The following is a 12,105-nucleotide window of genomic DNA, read 5'->3' on the forward strand; positions in this document are numbered from 1 at the left end:
CCAGGGTGACCCCAATCCCGGTCTCTCTCTGAGTCTGTACCCACTGAGCCCCAGGGTGACCCCAATCCCGGTCTCTCTCTGAGTCTGTACCCACTGAGCCCCAGGGTGACCCCAATCCCGGTCTCTCTCTGAGTCTGTACCCCCTGAGCCCCAGGGTGACCCCAATCCCGGTCTCTCTCTGAGTCTGTATCCCCTGAGCCCCACGGTGACCCCAATCCCGGTCTCTCTCTGAGTCTGTACCCCCTATGCCCCAGGGTGACCCCAATCCCGGTCTCTCTCTGAGTCTGTACCCACTGAGCCCCAGGGTGACCCCAATCCCGGTCTCTCTCTGAGTCTCTACCCCCTGAGCCCCAGGGTGATCCCAATCCTGGTCTCTCTCTTATTCTGTACCCCCTGAGCCCCAGGGTGACCCCAATCCCTGTCTCTCTCTGGCTGCTGGTCTCACAGGTGCTGTGGCCAGTAATGAGGTGAAGCAGAAACTCCAAGAGTTTCTGTTGAGTAAATCAAACAAGGACCTGTCTACTGCCGGAGCCACACACATGCTCATCCACCACCCCAAGCTCTGGTACACGTAAGTACCCACTGTTGTGATTCTGTCTAGTAACGTCTTCCACTACCCACTGTTGTGATTCTGTCTAGTAACGTCTTCCACTACCCACTGTTGTGATTCTGTCTAGTAACTTCTTCCACTACCCACTGTTGTGATCCGGTCTAGTAACTTCTTCCACTACCCACTGTTATGATCCGTCTAGTAACTTCTTCCACTACCCACTGTTGTGATCCAGTCTAGTAACTTCTTCCACTACCCACTGTTATGATCCGGTCTAGTAACTTCTTCCACTACCCACTGTTGTGATCCAGTCTAGTAACTTCTTCCACTACCCACTGTTATGATCCAGTCTAGTAACTTCTTCCACTACCCACTGTTGTGATCCGGTCTAGTAACTTCTTCCACTACCCACTGTTGTGATCCGGTCTAGTAACTTCTTCCACTACCCACTGTTGTGATCCAGTCTAGTAACTTCTTCCACTACCCACTGTTATGATCCGGTCTAGTAACGTCTTCCACTACCCACTGTTGTGATCCGGTCTAGTAACTTCTTCCACTACCCACTGTTGTGATCCGGTCTAGTAACTTCTTCCACTACCCACTGTTGTGATCCAGTCTAGTAACTTCTTCCACTACCCACTGTTATGATCCGGTCTAGTAACGTCTTCCACTACCCACTGTTATAATCCGGTCTAGTAACTTCTTCCACTACCCACTGTTGTGATCCAGTCTAGTAACTTCTTCCACTACCCACTGTTGTGATTCTGTCTAGTAACTTCTTCCACTACCCACTGTTGTGATTCTGTCTAGTAACTTCTTCCACTACCCACTGTTGTGATTCTGTCTAGTAACTTCTTCCACTACCCACTGTTGTGATTCTGTCTAGTATCTTCTTCCACTACCCACTGGTCTAGTAACGTCTTCCACTACCCACTGTTGTGATCCAGTCTAGTAACTTCTTCCACTACCCACTGTTGTGATTCAGTCTAGTAACGTCTTCCACTACCCACTGTTGTGATTCTGTCTAGTAACTTCTTCCACTACCCACTGTTGTGATTCTGTCTAGTAACTTCTTCCACTACCCACTGTTGTGATCCAGTCTAGTAACTTCTTCCACTACCCACTGTTGTGATTCTGTCTAGTAACTTCTTCCACTACCCACTGTTGTGATTCTGTCTAGTAACTTCTTCCACTACCCACTGTTATGATTCTGTCTAGTAACGTCTTCCACTACCCACTGTTGTGATCCAGTCTAGTAACTTCTTCCACTACCCACTGTTGTGATTCTGTCTAGTAACTTCTTCCACTACCCACTGTTGTGATTCTGTCTAGTAACTTCTTCCACTACCCACTGTTGTGATTCTGTCTAGTAACTTCTTCCACTACTCACTGTTGTGATTCTGTCTAGTAACTTCTTCCACTACCCACTGTTGTGATTCTGTCTAGTAACGTCTTCCACTACCCACTGTTGTGATTCTGTCTAGTAACTTCTTCCACTACCCACTGTTGTGATTCTGTCTAGTAACTTCTTCCACTACCCACTGTTGTGATTCTGTCTAGTAACTTCTTCCACTACCCACTGTTGTGATTCTGTCTAGTAACTTCTTCCACTACCCACTGTTGTGATTCTGTCTAGTAACTTCTTCCACTACCCACTGTTGTGATTCTGTCTAGTAACTTCTTCCACTACCCACTGTTGTGATTCTGTCTAGTAACGTCTTCCACTACCCACTGTTGTGATTCTGTCTAGTAACGTCTTCCACTACCCACTGTTGTGATTCTGTCTAGTAACGTCTTCCACTACCCACTGTTGTGATTCTGTCTAGTAACGTCTTCCACTACCCACTGTTGTGATTCTGTCTAGTAACGTCTTCCACTACCCACTGTTGTGATTCTTCCACTACCCACTGTTGTGATTCTGTCTAGTAACGTCTTCCACTACCCACTGTTGTGATTCTGTCTAGTAACGTCTTCCACTACCCACTGTTGTGATTCTGTCTAGTAACGTCTTCCACTACCCACTGTTGTGATTCAGTCTAGTAAGTACTACCACTGTTGTGATTCTTCCACTACCCACTGTTGTGATTCTGTCTAGTAACTTCTTCCACTACCCACTGTTGTGATTCTGTCTAGTAACTTCTTCCACTACCCACTGTTGTGATTCTGTCTAGTAACGTCTTCCACTACCCACTGTTGTGATTCTGTCTAGTAACGTCTTCCACTACCCACTGTTGTGATTCTGTCTAGTAACGTCTTCCACTACCCACTGTTGTGATTCTGTCTAGTAACGTCTTCCACTACCCACTGTTGTGATTCTGTCTAGTAACTTCTTCCACTACCCACTGTTGTGATTCTGTCTAGTAACGTCTTCCACTACTAGAAAAATACTAAAGCAAGCACACCATTTTTCTTCAGGAAAATGAACTTTTCTAGTTACTATTTATCATTCAAAATGATGTATATATATTTATATATATCACTATTTGCAACTTTCAAGAAGAAATAAACCAAGATTTGTGACGTGTTGGCGCTGTGTGTTCTGTGTCCAGGTCCTCCCACCACACGTCTCTGGACCAGAGTTCTTCTCCCTTGGGAGGCATGTCTCCTGTCTGCCACTATACACTCCCCTCCCCTCAGGACGGACAGGACGACTTCCCACTGAGGAAAACAGGTCCGGCCACACACGCACCCACGCACACACATAATAGTATGAACTGCTTGGCGGTCATAGGTGATAATAGTATGAACTGCTTGGCGGTCATAGATGATAATAGTATGAACTGCTTGGCGGTCATAGATGATAATAGTATGAACTGCTTGGCGGTCATAGGTGATAATAGTATGAACTGCTTGGCGGTCATAGATGATAATAGTATGAACTGCTTGGCGGTCATAGGTGATAATAGTATGAACTGCTTGGCGGTCATAGGTGATAATAGTATGAACTGCTTGGCGGTCATAGGTGATAATAGTATGAACTGCTTGGCGGTCATAGGTGATAATACTATGAACTTCTTGGCAGTCATAGGTGATAATAGTATGAACTGCTTGGCGGTCATAGGTGATAATAGTATGAACTGCTTGGCGGTCATAGATGATAATAGTATGAACTGCTTGGCGGTCATAGATGATAATAGTATGAACTGCTTGGCGGTCATAGATGATAATAGCATGAACTGCTTGGCGGTCATAGGTGATAATAGTATGAACTGCTTGGTGGTCATAGATGATAATAGTATGAACTGCTTGGCGGTCATAGATGATAATAGTATGAACTGCTTGGCGGTCATAGGTGATAATAGTATGAACTGCTTGGCGGTCATAGATGATAATAGTATGAACTGCTTGGCGGTCATAGATGATAATAGTATGAACTGCTTGGCGGTCATAGATGATAATAGTATGAACTGCTTGGCGGTCATAGATGATAATAGTATGAACTGCTTTGGCGGTCATAGGTGATAATAGTATGAACTGCTTGGCGGTCATAGATGATAATGATAATAGGTGATAATAGTATGAACTGCTTGGCGGTCATAGATGATAATAGTATGAACTGCTTTGGCGGTCATAGGTGATAATAGTATGAACTGCTTGGCGGTCATAGGTGATAATAGTATGAACTGCTTGGCGGTCATAGATGATAATAGTATGAACTGCTTGGCGGTCATAGGTGATAATAATATGAACTTTCTGTTCAATAAAGGAAAGGTAAACATGAAGTTGGGACTGATGATAATAGCATGAACTGGCGACCATGTCGTGATAATAAATGACACTTTCTGTTCAATAAAGGAACTCAACCACAACACTCAACACACCAGCATACACTCAACCACACATAACAGCATACACTCAACCACACATCAGCAGCATACACTCAACCACACACCCAGCATACACTCAACCACACACACCAGCATACACTCAACCACACACACCAGCATACACTCAACCACACACACCAGCATACACTCAACCACACACACCAGCATAGACTCAACCACACACACCAGCATACACTCAACCACACACACCAGCATCAATTGACCAAACTCAACCAAAATCAAACTCTTTCTAACACTTCATTCCAAATGAACTGCAGGACATTCCAAAGTCCTTTCTATCCTTCTATTCTCATGAGTGTTAACATTAAGATACGTGTGGATAAATCCTTCTACAGACATCTTGTCCTCAACCAGTAGTGTGTGTCTGTCTGCAGGGTGGTACAATGACCTTCCATCAATGAGTTATTAATACAATGAATGTGCTGTGACCTCTGTCATCCCAGGATTACCTCTGTGTATCCACACAGCATTTCCTGACCATACTGATGACCTGCTAATGACATCAGTTAGGCCTATTATGACCTTTGAACCTCCACCCCGCCCCCAAGGCCCCTCTCACCCCTCGTACCCCTTCAGGGGACCCCTTACTCAAATAATGGGGAGGGGTTACGAGGTAAGCCAGAGCAGTAGTATCTATCAGAATCCTTCCTTCCTGTTTGACCTCTCCTAACACAGAGCCAGACGTGTGCAACCCCGACAGAACACTAACACACACTGTTGACAATATCATACAAAACCAATGCAATCTTTTTCTGTTGTATTGGAATTTGATGATGCTATATATTGTGTGTTATTTTCCTCACAAAGACATAGGCTACAATATTGTTCCCTAAGAACTATCTTTGGTTATTTATTGTGTTATTAGCGATAATACACAGACAAAAGGCAAGGCCTCGCTGTTAGGGCTTCTCAGTTGAACAGTTAATGGACGACTTAAAGCACCTTTCATTTCTTCAGAGTTATGAGCTCCACTAACTCTTTTGAAAACACACAACTTGTCAGCAAAAGGCAGCTCAGGTTTGTTGGTTTAAAGCTGAGGATCTCTCTAGGGAACGCTGTATAAATAAGAATTATACCTCCCTCTTGGTTTCGCTGTGCCACAAGCTAAAACGGTTCATCATTTTGCTGTGAGGTCACGGAAATGACATTACATTCTTTCCCTTTTGTGTCTCGTCAAATTACGGCGGTGAACAATAATACCTGTTTAATGACTTTACCACATGAGCTGGCATATTGTGTATAAACACACTTTAGGGATCAGGCTCGGGGAATTATAGTGGCAGGTTTTATAGTACTTTGTAATATACATTTAAACTAATTTGTAGTCATTGTGGAGACTTTGTGGTTAAAATAACAATTGGGGAAGCACATGAAAGACAATTGTGTTTATTGTGTCTCTCTTTGAAAAAACAATCCCGCACCAGGAAATACCTCCTCTCTCTCTGTCTGGTAACATACCTGGTTAGGAGTGGCCTGCAAGTCCAAATAACCAGTTGCCAAAGTAAAATAATGTGCCTCGACCAAATAAGAGGGTTCCCAGAAATGATTTAGAATTTATCTTGCGAGGCAGACAGAGTCTTACCATCAATGCTTTAGTCTATGTTTACCATCAATGCTTTAGCCTATGTTTACCATCGATGCTTTAGTCTATGTTTACCATCGATGCTTTAGTCTATGTTTACCATCGATGCTTTAGCCTATGTTTACCATCGATGCTTTAGTCTATGTTTACCATCGATGCTTTAGTCTATGTTTACCATCGATGCTTTAGCCTATGTTTACCATCGATGCTTTAGTCTATGTTTACTCAATTCTTTAGCCTATGTTTACCATCAATGCTTTAGCCTATGTTTACCATCAATGCTTTAGTCTATGTTTACCATCGATGCTTTAGTCTATGTTTACCATCGATGCTTTAGTCTATGTTTACCATCGATGCTTTAGTCTATGTTTACCATCGATGCTTTAGTCTATGTTTACCATCAATGCTTTAGCCTATGTTTACCATCAATGCTTTAGCCTATGTTTACCATCAATGCTTTAGCCTATGTTTACCATCAATGCTTTAGTCTATGTTTACCATCAATGCTTTAGTCTATGTTTACCATCAATGCTTTAGTCTATGTTTACCATCAATGCTTTAGTCTATGTTTACCATCAATGCTTTAGTCTATGTTTACCATCAATGCTTTAGTCTATGTTTACCATCAATGCTTTAGTCTATGTTTACCATCAATGCTTTAGTCTATGTTTACCATCAATTCTTTAGCCTATGTTTACCATCAATGATTTAGTCTATGTTTACCATCAATGCTTTAGCCTATGTTTACCTTTGACGCAAGCTGCAACGAAACAGCACATTTATTAACACTAACAAAACTCTGCTTGCCTTATTCTTTGCAGAACTAAATTATAATAATCCTTATGATCTTCCTTTTGGTTTATCTTGAAATGATCTCTGTTTCTCTGAGTAATTCTTATGCATTGATAAAAGCCCCTTATAAAAACATTTCCTTTGGATTCTAGAATCTATATGTGGTCATTTTCTGTGCGAGCCCCCCCCCCCCCCCCCATTTCCTGTCCGTCTTCATTAAAGTCCTCTGAGAGATTGGCATGCAAACACACAAAGGTAGTGTTGTTCCTGGACACGTTGTCCGTCATCGATAGCTGACACTCTGACAGGCAGGTGTCACTGAGTTAAGAGGACTGTTGCCGGGCAGAATGAAGTAAGACACCACTGTTTGTTTAAGCAAAAACAGCCTTCTGAAAACAAAGTGGAGGAGACTTTACAGGTCTGGGTTGAGTCGCAAATGGCACCCTATTCCCTATATAGTGTACTACTTTTGACCAGGCCCCAGAGCGTTCTGGTCAAAAGTAGTGCACTATATATGCACTATATAGGGAATAGGGTGCCATTTGGGACACATTCTGGGGGTTTGACTTCCTGGTTTTATAGCTTGGCTGGCCATAGGGTTGCAGTTGTTGTGGTGAAACTGTACAATTTGAGCACTTTTATGATTTGCTTTGAAGCTAGCCACTCAGCCAATTCTCCTATGCCATACCTGCCCTGCTGCCTGATGTCTCTGCTGGATAAGTCAAGAGCTACTGTACTGGTTATATTAACAATAGTCACTTTTTTAGTTCCGTGTTTTTTTTGTTTCTACAGTCACATGGCCTTGAAAGACACAGAACCTTTGCCTTGGTTTGGACGATTTCAAAAGGATCAAACACGCTTCATTTGACAGGCTATGAAATATGAATTGTTGTTGTTGATGCATTTACATTGCAGTGGGAGATGGGGAGCCCAGGTGCCCTTGTGTTGTTCCATCTACTGATTTACACTGCAGTGGGAGATGGGGAGCCCAGGTGCCCTTGTGTTGTTCCATCTACTGATTTACATTGCAGTGGGAGATGGGGAGACCAGGTGCCCTTGTGTTGTTCCATCTACTGATTTACATTGCAGTGGGAGATGGGGAACCCAGGTGCCCTTGTGTTGTTCCATCTACTGATTTACATTGCAGTGGGAGATGGGGAGCCCAGGTGCCCTTGTGTTGTTCCATCTACTGATTTACATTGCAGTGGGAGATGGGGAACCCAGGTGCCCTTGTGTTGTTCCATCTACTGATTTACATTGCAGTGGGAGATGGGGAGCCCAGGTGCCCTTGTGTTGTTCCATCTACTGATATACATTGCAGTGGGAGATGGGGAGCCCAGGTGCCCTTGTGTTGTTCCATCTACTGATTTACATTGCAGTGGGAGATGGGGAGCCCAGGTGCCCTTGTGTTGTTCCATCTACTGATTTACATTGCAGTGGGAGATGGGGAGCCCAGGTGCCCTTGTGTTGTTCCATCTACTGATTTACACTGCAGTGGGAGATGGGGAGCCCAGGTGCCCTTGTGTTGTTCCATCTACTGATTTACATTGCAGTGGGAGATGGGGAGCCCAGGTGCCCTTGTGTTGTTCCATCTACTGATTTACATTGCAGTGGGAGATGGGGAGCCCAGGTGCCCTTGTGTTGTTCCATCTACTGATTTACATTGCAGTGGGAGATGGGGAGCCCAGGTGCCCTTGTGTTGTTCCATCTACTGATTTACATTGCAGTGGGAGATGGGGAGCCCAGGCGCCCTTGTGTTGTTCCATCTACTGATTTACATTGCAGTGGGAGATGGGGAGCCCAGGTGCCCTTGTGTTGTTCCATCTACTGTACCGCTACTAGTTTGATCCTGAACTTTCAGAAACTGTTTGGTGACTTCACTAGCGTGCAGAAAATAGATTTTATTTTAGACAGAAGAAGTGGACTGGCTGCTAGACATGGTGGATGTTTCAGTCTGTAGCTCCCCACTGGTGACAGACGTCAGTTCAACGTCTATTCCACGTTTGTTCAACGTCTATTCCATGTTGGTTCAACGTAATTTCATTGAATGTTGATTCAGCCAGTGTGTGTCCAGTGGGTCCTTGTCTCCTCTTCATGGTGTTCCATCTACACACTTATTGAGGCCAGTGTGTGTCCAGTGGGTCCTTGTCTCCTCTTCAAGGTGTTCCATCTACACACTTATTAAGGCCAGTGTGTGTGTCCAGTGGGTCCTTGTCTCCTCTTCATGGTGTTCCATCTACACACTTATTAAGGCCAGTGTGTGTGTCCAGTGGGTCCTTGTCTCCTCTTCATGGTGTTCCATCTACAGACTTATTAAGGCCAGTGTGTGTCCAGTGGGTCCTTGTCTCCTCTTCATGGTGTTCCATCAACAGACTTATTAAGGCCAGTGTGTGTCCAGTGGGTCCTTGTCTCCTCTTCATGGTGTTCCATCTACACACTTATTAAGGCCAGTGTGTGTCCAGTGGGTCCTTGTCTCCTCTTCATGGTGTTCCATCTACACACTTATTAAGGCGTGTGTGTCCAGTGGGTCCTCGTCTCCTCTTCATGGTGTTCCATCTACACACTTATTAAGGCCAGTGTGTGTCCAGTGGGTCCTTGTCTCCTCTTCATGGTGTTCCATCTACAGACTTATTAAGGCCAGTGTGTGTCCAGTGGGTCCTTGTCTCCTCTTCATGGTGTTCCATCTACACACTTATTAAGGCCAGTGTGTGTCCAGTGGGTCCTCGTCTCCTCTTCATGGTGTTCCATCTACAGACTTATTATGGCCAGTGTGTGTCCAGTGGGTCCTTGTCTCCTCTTCATGGTGTTCCGTCAACAGACTTATTAAGGCCAGTGTGTGTCCAGTGGGTCCTTGTCTCCTCTTCATGGTGTTCCATCTACACACTTATTAAGGCCAGTGTGTGTCCAGTGGGTCCTTGTCTCCTCTTCAAGGTGTTCCATCTACACACTTATTAAGGCGTGTGTGTCCAGTGGGTCCTTGTCTCCTCTTCAAGGTGTTCCATCTACACACTTATTAAGGCCAGTGTGTGTCCAGTGGGTCCTCGTCTCCTCTTCATGGTGTTCCATCTACACACTTATTAAGGCCAGTGTGTGTCCAGTGGGTCCTCGTCTCTTCTTCATGGTGTTCCATCTACAGACGTATTAAGGTGAAGGCTGTTTAAGAACTAAGCCCATAAGCATTACAAATGCTTCCTCTCCTCTGGAATCAGTCCATGTTAGGCTTCTCTAATCAGAAAAGGCCTAGCGGATTCATCGTGCTTTGATCACAAGACCATCCCTTGAATACATCCTTCACCCCCCCCAAAAAAGCTTTTTATTCCACAAAGCAATACAATTCCACGTGATAAGCTTGTTTACTTGACCGTACATCCTCTTTATGCAATGTCCAAGAATAGACGGGTCTCAGATCATGTGATGCCCCGGGCCGTGGTAAGACCAGCCTGACTTAGAGGAAAGGAGAGGTGCAACACCCTCATCTCCACTCTTGACCCACTTACCAAACGTGTGTAGCAGGTGCAGTGGAAGGAGGATTTCACATTGCTTTCTGAAACCAGGGGATATTTTAAGGCCTGGATGCCTGGAGGCAAAGTAACCCGCTCCGTGTACCTCCCCATGGTGAGACAATGATCCGTGCTCATTTCAATAGTAATACAATCGGGTGAAACATTGTACATTTGTCTGGACTGGATGAGTTCATGGAAGGGTTCATGGATTTTGAAGCCGGTGGCTTTTGATAAGTATCGTAGAATGACTTATGAACAGGGAAAGAATCTGGTCGAGCTGTATAGCTTACCCAGCTGAGCCGAGCTGTATATCTGAGCCAGCTGAGCCGAGCTGTATATCTGAGCCAGCTGAGCCGAGCTGTATAGCTTACCCAGCTGAGCCGAGCTGTATATCTGAGCCAGCTGAGCCTGCTGTATATCTGAGCCAGTTGAGCCAGCTGTATATCTGAGCCAGCTGTATATCTGAGCCAGCTGAGCCTGCTGTATATCTGAGCCAGTTGAGCCAGCTGTATATCTGAGCCAGCTGAGCCAGCTGTATATCTGAGCCAGTACAGAACATTTCAAGTTTGTATGAAAAGGGTATAAAGGTAAGGCCTTGTAGCCAACAGCACACAGTATCCCAGCATATAGTCTTTCTGTAAGGCTCGGTCCCAAATAGCACCCTATTCCCTACATAGTGCACTACGGGCCCTCTGGGCCTGGTCAAAAGCAGTGCTCTATATCGGGAATAGAGTGCCATTTGGGACATAGCCTAAGAGTCCCCCTAGCCAGCCACCTGGCCTTGTCTTGGTCCGGCAGCCTAATGGAGAAGGCATCACACTGACAGCAGAGTTAACATAGAGATGTAGTGGAGACAGGCATCACACTGACAGCAGAGTTAACATAGAGATGGAGAGGAGACAGGCATCACACTGACAGAGTTAACATTGAGATGGAGAGGAGACAGGCATCACACTGACAGAGTTAACATTGAGATGTAGTGGAGACAGGCATCACACTGACAGCAGAGTTAACATTGAGATGGAGAGGAGACAGGCATCACACTGACAGAGTTAACATTGAGATGGAGAGGAGACAGGCATCACACTGACAGAGTTAACATTGAGATGTAGTGGAGACAGGCATCACACTGACAGCAGAGTTAACATTGAGATGGAGAGGAGACAGGCATCACACTGACAGAGTTAACATTGAGATGGAGAGGAGACAGGCATCACACTGACAGAGTTAACATTGAGATGTAGTGGAGACAGGCATCACACTGACAGCAGAGTTAACATTGAGATGGAGAGGAGACAGGCATCACACTGACAGCAGAGTTAACATAGAGATGGAGAGGAGACAGGCATCACACTGACAGATTTAACATTGAGATGGAGTGGAGACAGGCATCACACTGACAGCAGAGTTAACATTGAGATGGAGAGGAGACAGGCATCACACTGACAGAGTTAACATTGAGATGGAGAGGAGACAGGCATCACACTGACAGAGTTAACATTGAGATGTAGTGGAGACAGGCATCACACTGACAGCAGAGTTAACATTGAGATGGAGAGGAGACAGGCATCACACTGACAGCAGAGTTAACATTGAGATGGAGAGGAGACAGGCATCACACTGACAGCAGATTTAACATTGAGATGGAGAGGAGACAGGCATCACACTGACAGCAGAGTTAACATTGAGATGTAGTGGAGACAGGCATCACACTGACAGCAGAGTTAACATTGAGATGGAGAGGAGACAGGCATCACACTGACAGAGTTAACATTGAGATGGAGAGGAGACAGGCATCACACTGACAGAGTTAACATTGAGATGTAGTGG

General features: G+C 44.9%; 1 protein-coding gene across 1 annotated transcript in view; it reads left to right on the forward strand.

Annotated features, from left to right (window-relative positions):
- Positions 1 to 245: 245 nt before the first annotated feature.
- The window catches only part of LOC135575033 (histone deacetylase 9-B-like), a 55,895-nt gene continuing 44,035 nt past the window's right edge, over positions 246 to 12,105 (forward strand). The window contains exons 1-3 of the mRNA XM_065027166.1: positions 246 to 305; positions 405 to 571; positions 3,100 to 3,221. Coding sequence (XP_064883238.1) covers positions 246 to 305; positions 405 to 571; positions 3,100 to 3,221 — 349 coding nt within the window. The remainder of the gene's footprint in view (positions 306 to 404; positions 572 to 3,099; positions 3,222 to 12,105) is intronic.

The sequence above is a fragment of the Oncorhynchus nerka genome, linkage group LG14 (assembly GCF_034236695.1).
Source record: "Oncorhynchus nerka isolate Pitt River linkage group LG14, Oner_Uvic_2.0, whole genome shotgun sequence".
Taxonomy (NCBI): domain Eukaryota; kingdom Metazoa; phylum Chordata; class Actinopteri; order Salmoniformes; family Salmonidae; genus Oncorhynchus; species Oncorhynchus nerka.